General features: G+C 35.5%; 1 protein-coding gene across 2 annotated transcripts; it reads left to right on the top strand.

The window, feature by feature from the left end:
- Positions 1-1,064: 1,064 nt before the first annotated feature.
- Positions 1,065-4,230, top strand: LOC107548838 (phosphatidylinositol-glycan biosynthesis class X protein-like). 2 transcript variants are annotated; one of them, XM_016229661.1, is made up of 6 exons: positions 1,065-1,183; positions 1,273-1,342; positions 1,425-1,557; positions 1,631-1,823; positions 2,830-2,930; positions 3,968-4,230. In XM_016229661.1, the coding sequence occupies exons 1-6, from the start codon at positions 1,120-1,122 to the stop codon at positions 4,103-4,105; spliced, it is 699 nt and encodes a 232-aa protein (XP_016085147.1). In that variant the 5' UTR covers positions 1,065-1,119; the 3' UTR covers positions 4,106-4,230. The 2 variants fall into 2 exon arrangements, with proteins under 2 accessions (XP_016085147.1, XP_016085146.1); XM_016229660.1 differs by having other exon boundaries at positions 1,066-1,183; positions 1,270-1,342.
- Positions 4,231-7,643: the final 3,413 nt, after the last annotated feature.

A 7,643-nucleotide genomic window follows, 5' to 3' on the forward strand; every position in this document is an offset into this window, starting at 1 on the left:
TTTTGTAACATTACACACTATACCATTCAAAAGCTCTTTTTATTTAAATTTATATTATAGAAATTATTACTTTCATTTAGCAAGGATGCTTTAAATTGATCAAAAGATGATAAAGACATTTATAATGTTACAAACGATTTCTATTTCAGATAAAACTTTCTATTCATCAAAGAAACCTGAAAAAAATCTACTGTTTTCATCATAATAATAAATGTTTTCTGAGCAGCGAATCAGAATATTAGAGTGATTTCTGAAGATCGTGTTATTGGAGTAATCACAGGAATAAACTATATTTTCAAATAGAAAAGTTATTTTAAATAGTGAAAATATTTCAAAATGTTACTGTTTTTGCCGTATTTTGGATCAAATAAATGCAGGCTTGTGAGCAGAAGAGACTTCTTTAAAAAAACATTACAAGTCTTCTGATTGGTATGTTAGCCTATAGTTTGATGTTAAAGATATTAATATTAATAAGGAGAGTCTGAGATTTATTTGACAGTGATTTCACATTTCTTGTTTGTATGACGGCTGAATACCAATAAAAGGTGAACATTTATTTATTTGCGCCATTTTTTTCTTAAAATATGATATAGTTTTATAGGAGGAGGCTTCATAGAGTTGGCAAATGAATTTTTCATGAGTTGTAGGTACAGACATCTGTCGTGGCCTGTTCATATCGACCGAAATTAAGAAATATATCGTGATATAAATGTTGTCCATATCGTCCAGCCCTAATATATACTCAACATTCCTTCCTCTAAGCCACAAAGCTCCGTCAGCTGCAAACAAAGATGTATTAATATTTTCCCCTACTGTTGCAAAAACATCATTAATCATAATTATACATAACAAAGGACTTATGACACTTCCTTGCGGAGTGCCATTCTCAATACTTCCCAATCTCCAACCTTTACTTTAACATTTCTCTCAATTAAAAACCCTTTAATCCAATGATGTATTCTTCCACCTATTCCTACTTGATCTAATTTAACTAGCAAACCCTCTTTCCATAACATATCTTGAAATCAGCCATGAGGGAGTTTCGCGCGTGACGCTTATCAGCGCCCTCTGTCGGGCCGGCGACATCAACCCGGAAGTGACGCCGGGATTACAGCGAGCATGGTTAGGTTTTGTTTATTAGCGACTTTTCTGTGTTTTATCCATCGTGGGGATTCAAAAGCAGGTATTTGCAACGCTAAGCATGCTTGTTAATCATTAGTTATAACAAAGAACCGCTCAAACGTTCTGTGTTTAATGTTTCCCCTCCAGCAGATTGTTTTCCATCAGAATGGTTCAAGTCAGTGTCCATGTCTATGAAGATTTCCAAAGCAGGGTTTCACAGGTTTCCTCTTGCTCTTTAATGTCTTTCACTCATATGTGTGTGTATGGTGTTTCAATGCTTAAATATGATGTTTGGTTTATAGAGAGCTTCAATACAGTGTTCAATGGAGCAAAATAGATCATGAAGTCAAAGCTTTACTAGTCCAGCAGCTGCCCAGTGGAGTTTATATGGATGAATATCAGCTGGACACCCTGAGACGCGACACGGGTTTGGAGGTCAGTGTTGAAATGCAGCGTGTGAGAGCTGTCCATTCTGAGATATTTCACTGACTAATGTAATGTGTTGTAGGTTCTTCTGGACTCAAAGGTTGATGTGGAAGCTCCAGAGTATTTGTCCTCTGGGTTCACGGCGCTGGTTTTTCTGTCAGGAAGGCGCGAGGCCGCGGTTCCCGTTCACGGCCGGTACCACCGACCGTCGGCCTCCAGCAAGCGGGTGAAAGTAGACCTGGATCCAGCCAGACTGTTGCTCAGATCAGATCAGTGTGAGGCACTGCAGACCAACACGAGCACATGCATCTCACCCAGAGGCGGACAAAGTACTCAACTCTATTACTTGAGTGAAAGTACAGATACCGCTGGGCAAACATTACTCCATTACAAGTAAAAGTTGTAAAGACAGATTTTTACTCAAGTAAAAGTACAGAAGTACTTGCTTTTAAAAGTACTTAAGCACCAAAAGTAAATTTCCTTTTTTATGTCAATGCACTGTTTTATTGTTGTACTTGCAATACTTCTGATGCAACTTAGAATACATTACAGCTGCTGAATACAGTACAGTGAAATCCTGTAAATACAGAGTGATAAGGAAGATTAAAAAAAATCAAACCTGCTTTAAAACCCAGCAACACAACTGTAGCTGTACAGCTTTACAACAGCAACACTGCTTTAACAAAAAAGCAAAACAGACCTATTTGACATCAAAACAAACATTTTAAATGCTGTCTAATCGCTCTCGCGGTACTTGTGTTTTATTAGGAGACGCACAACAGTTCTTCTGTGGCTTTATAGGTAATATTTTCACCTACACAATTTAGCAAAATCAGACAATATTGTGTCTAATATATACCACAATATTAACTTCTTATTATTGAGTTGTTGCATTTGCAGCTGCTCAGTGTTCAAGAAATGCTGGGAAATCTCTTCATGTAGCCCCACAAGACTGATTACTGATAAACTGTCTGAAAAATAAGAAAGTCATGTTTTAGAGACTTCACTGACTTTCAAAGCTGCTACAGAGTAACGGCTTTCTACTTCGAGGACCTTGATAGAAATGTAGTGGAGTGAAAAGTACAATATTCGTCTTTCAAATGTAGTTAAAGTCATAAGTTCCCAGAAAAAATAACACTCAAGTAAAGTACAGATACTCAAAAAGCGTACTTAAGTGCAATACTCAAGTAAATGTACTTAGTTAGTGTCCGCCTCTGGCTGCACCAGGCTACACCTCGCGCGTCTGCTGAGCTCAGCGTGTTTCTGTGCTCTTGATCACAGGCCGCACAGCGAGGGCAGGTTTGCATCGGGTCGAGGTCGAGGCTCGCTGTACCTTCAGCAACCACAGCATCTGCTCGTGGACGGAGCTCCTGGATCTACAGGTACTGCCTAGAAACTCAAACTGTTGCTTGTTTTCATCATTTAATATAATAATATGCATAATATTTGAATATAATGCAATATGTGCTATAATAATATATTATGAATTATACAATAATAATAATGTTTTTATATAATTTTATATTTATAATAATTTTATTTATAATTATATAACATGTAATATTGTAATAATTTTATATATATTATAGCAAAGTTCATGCATATATTGTAAATCATTTTATTATAATGTAATATTTATGATATTATTATATAATATATTACAGCAAAGTACATGTATATTTTAATATAATGTTATATATATATATGTGTGTGTGTGTGCAAAGGTCATGCATATAATAATGTTATATATAATGTATTATTTAATATATAATAAATAATAATACTTTAATATAATATTATATATCGTAGCAAAGTTAATGCATGTTTTAATATGATGTAGCATAAAATATATAGTATTATTTTTAATACAACATTTGTATAATTTAATGATAAGATATATTTTAATATAACGTAAATCCATTATTATATATTTTATTATAATGTAATATTTATTATACATATATTACAGCTAAGTACATGTATATTTTAATGTAATTTATAATAATTATATATATATATTGCAGCAAAGGTCACGCATATTTTAATATACATTTATAATTTTTTATATTATTTATAATAATTTAATATATAATAAATAGTAATGCTTTAATATAATTTATATTTATATTAATATATATATCAGCAAAGTTCATGCATGTTTTAATATAATGTGTATTTGTAATGTATGTTATGTTAATATTTAAAATGATTTATTATAGTAATTTTATATTTTGAATTATGTGTTTAATATATGAATGTGTATTCTAACACAGTTGCATGTGTCTGGTTTTATATGATCTCATTCTTATGATCTGTGTGTAGTTGTTGTGTCCGTGTACTGGAAGCTTGTGACACTGTAACACTTTCCTTGTATGTGCAAACACACTTGGCAATAAAGCTCTTTCTGATTCTGGTTCAGGATAGCGGTGGAGTGAGTCTGGAGCTCCCGGTCGCTGACTCGTCGATGCTCCTCACAGTGTGTGCGGGGACCGTACTGACGGCTGTACTGAGCTGTGTTTACCTGCTCCGAAACATCTGGAGACACGGCCGCTTCTGATCAGAGACTGAGAGATGAAGCTCCGGGACACGGCTCCACCAGGGTTTCACAGAAGTGTGCATGAAGGAATATGTTATCATAGTGCATTAATCATTTATTACTGCAATTGTAAATAAAACTGAATGGTACTTTGTTTAAAAAAAAATACAATTTTGTGTCCGTCTGTTATTACAGTATTTTAAGAAATGTGTAATTATTACTGTCTCTGAGCTCTTCAGGCAGTTCCTTTGACCTCATGATTCTCATTTGCTCAGACTTGCACTGTGAGCTGTAAGGTCTTATATAGACAGTTGTGTGGCTTTCCTAATCAAGTCCAGTCAGTATAATCAAACACAGCTGGACTCAAATTAAGGTGTAGAACCATCTCAAGGATGCTCAGAAGAAATGGACAGCACCTGAGTTAAATATTTGAGTGTCACAGCAAAGGGTCTGAATACTTAGGACCATGTGATATTTCAGTTTTTCTTTTTTAATAAATCTGCAAAAATGTCAACAATTCTGTGTTTTTCTGTCAATATGGGGTGCTGTGTGTACATTAATGAGGAAAAAAAATTAACTTAAATGATTTTAGCAAATGGCTGCAATATAACAAAGAGTGAAAAATTTAAGGGGGTCTGAATACTTTCCGTACCCACTGTATATATGCACTTTTGATAGACAATTTAAATCATATAAAATAATTTGACATTAAATTAAATGCTTTGGGGGAAAAAATAGAATTGTTGTTTTTATATAATATGTATAATATTTAATGTTATAAAAATAATTGAGACAATAATATACACGTCTTCAAAATATTTGTGTGTGTGTCTGTTACTACGTTATCAATATTTTGAGAAATAATTATTGGTATTTAAATATTAAGCTATATATATAATCGTAATTTAAAATATGTGTGTGTGCTCGTAAGTATACAATTCAAAATGATCAAATATTTAAATAATATAAATTCTTTGAAAAGATACAATCCTTAATATTAATGCATTAATGTTTATATAATAAATACAGTAAATTATAAGTCTTAATAGCAATATATCATTATAAAGCGGAGAGTTCCGGTGCTTGATTCTGATTGGCTGAGCCGTGTTCGAAGCTGTTGTAAATTACTCCACAAAGTACTATATACTTTACTATACTACTATACAGTAGGGGAAAGCAGTAGCCGAGCGAATAAGTATGTCCGAAACCTCAGTATTCATAAAAGAGTAGTCGAGAAGTTCCCGGATGTCCTACTGCTTCTGTCCAGTCTCTTGAGTGCTCGTCGATGGATACTTTTCTGTCCCAGGAGGCTAATGAAGCCCTCTTCACCAGAAAGCGGAATGCTGCCATCAAAGGCTTTGAGTGAGTATACTACAGAAATGAATAAAACATCTGTTAAATCTTAAGTTGTAGTTTATTTCAATTATTGTAATTTCAAACAGAGTTATCACCGCACTGATTCTTGATTGCTGTGCATTTGCTGCAGAGCTTTTGTGGTGGAGCAGGACCTGCAAGGAAAGGTGACCTGAAACCTGAAACAAAAATATAAATAAGATAATTCTGTTACTTCTAAGACAGAAATCAAATGACGCTGTGCTGTTAAAATGACTGCTTTTGCATTGTGTTTGTGCATCTTTGTAGGATCTGACGTCTGCAGACTGGTGTGAGCACTGAGGATGGAGGAGTCCACAGCAGCATCCTGGAAATGGTCCAGTGCCGCGGATGAGTCGCTCCATCACTCCACCTCTTACTGTCTCATCTGGACCAGATGCTGCTGTGGTCTCTTCATCCTCAGTGACCCCAGAGCCAGCGAGAGCATCTAGAGAAACACCAGAAGACACTGAGGATGTGAGTTTGGTCAAGTTTGTCCTGCTGGCTTGCTCATACAACATCAGTCAATGAAACCTGAGTTTCAGAAGCTTCAAAAGCATCATCAAATAATGTCATGAAGCTTCTGAAAGTCAGGCTCCCATCGACTGATACTGTATGAACAGAAACCAGCAGGACAAACTTGACCAAAATCAACTTTTGTGTTCAGGGAAAACAAATTTGAACAGTGTGGAGGCGAGTAAATAATGACTGAATTTCTATGTTTGGATGAACTAAACCCCCCAAAAAAGAAAAAGTAGTACCTTGCAGAAATAAACTTTGAGAAATAAGCAGCTTTATTGAGCGTTTGTACCCAAGACACAAAAAATGATTTACAAAAATCACATTTACTTGTCAGACACTTTTATCTGAAGTGACTTCCAGTGCTCTTATTACAGGGACCCCAATCCCCCAGCAGCCACCTGGAGTAAAGAGCCTTGCTGAAGGACACAGCGGTGGTGACGACTGCGGAGATCGAACCAGCAACCTTCTGCTGACCAGTGCAGTGCTTTAGCCCACTGATGATAAAGCTATGATAAAAATTTGCATGTAATTGTAAACATATGAAATGAAATGCTGACATTAATTGTAAAATGTTTTACTCTGTGTGAATGTGGTTGTGCTCATGGAGAGCAGCACACGAATGTTTGGAGCAGACACAGCAGCAGCCAGATCGTCCCGCATGTGTTCACCTGCTCTTCTTCAAGATTGTGTGGTACGGGGGGCCTCATCCTCTCTGTGCACTCAGGCTATGATAGCCTCGATGTCCCTTTCTCCTCCATGATCAGATTCAGTCTGACTGCAGCAGTGAGGGCCGTGATGGACGGCAGAGACAGCTGAAGGTGGACACGGTGGTCTTCATCAGAATAAAGCTGCAGAACTGTCTCAGCTGTGTTGAGATGCAGTAGATGTGGGCTCACCGCCTGTAAATATAGCTTTGTTTCATGTGTCGATGATATTTATTTGTTGTCATGGTTACTTTTATTCATTCTTTTACTCATTTAGTCATGTTTCATGTTGTCAGTAAATAAAATATAATCGTTTCATTAACTTGTGCATTCATTACTTGACTGAAAATTGAGATGTATTCAGCTTGGCTGTGTTTGTGTTGTGTGTATTCATGCATAGCTCTGGCATATGACAAAACAAATTACATTTTGCTTGTTTTACTATATATATATATAATTATTGGTCAGCATTTATCATTATTATTGTTCGTAAGTGTTGGGGTGGGCTAGCAATGCATTCTGGGGTAATCTTAATTTTTAAGTAGTAATACTTAAATTTTTCGAGAGTAAACTTAAGAGTCTTCTCCAAAGGCGAGATCTTCTAGCAGCTGATCGACGTCTCCTTTGTGCAGATATTACAAACGCTGAGGAAAACTGTACTAGGTGTTGTGGAGTTACTGATGCTGTGAGGTGTTAGTGCACCTGTCCCTCTAATGTTCTTTTTTTATTATTACTGCAGAACTTATAATTACATACAAGCTCAGGGAAAGATGCTAGTATCTTTAACAATGAACAATCATAATGACAAACAGCAGAAAACATCAATATAATGGGTTTGCATACATCATAGTATGAGATTATATACACAGAAAAAGAGGCACAATGACAAGGTTAAATATCTTTAATCATAATATTCATATAATCGATGCATCAAAATATTGCATTGGTTGTTGTTGTTTATA

The sequence above is a fragment of the Sinocyclocheilus grahami genome, unplaced genomic scaffold (genome assembly GCF_001515645.1).
Source record: "Sinocyclocheilus grahami isolate Dianchi unplaced genomic scaffold, SAMN03320097.WGS_v1.1 scaffold356.1, whole genome shotgun sequence".
Lineage (NCBI taxonomy): Eukaryota > Metazoa > Chordata > Actinopteri > Cypriniformes > Cyprinidae > Sinocyclocheilus > Sinocyclocheilus grahami.

Excerpts from the sequence above, each read along its gene's own strand:
- LOC107548838 (XM_016229660.1), top strand. The coding sequence starts at position 1,120 with ATGGTTAGGTTTTGTTTATTAGCGACTTTTCTGTGTTTTATCCATCGT. Across the intron at positions 1,343-1,424 it reads TCCAAAGCAGGGTTTCACAG|AGAGCTTCAATACAGTGTTC; the intron begins GTTTCCTCTTGC and ends TTTGGTTTATAG. Across the intron at positions 2,931-3,967 it reads CGGAGCTCCTGGATCTACAG|GATAGCGGTGGAGTGAGTCT; the intron begins GTACTGCCTAGA and ends ATTCTGGTTCAG.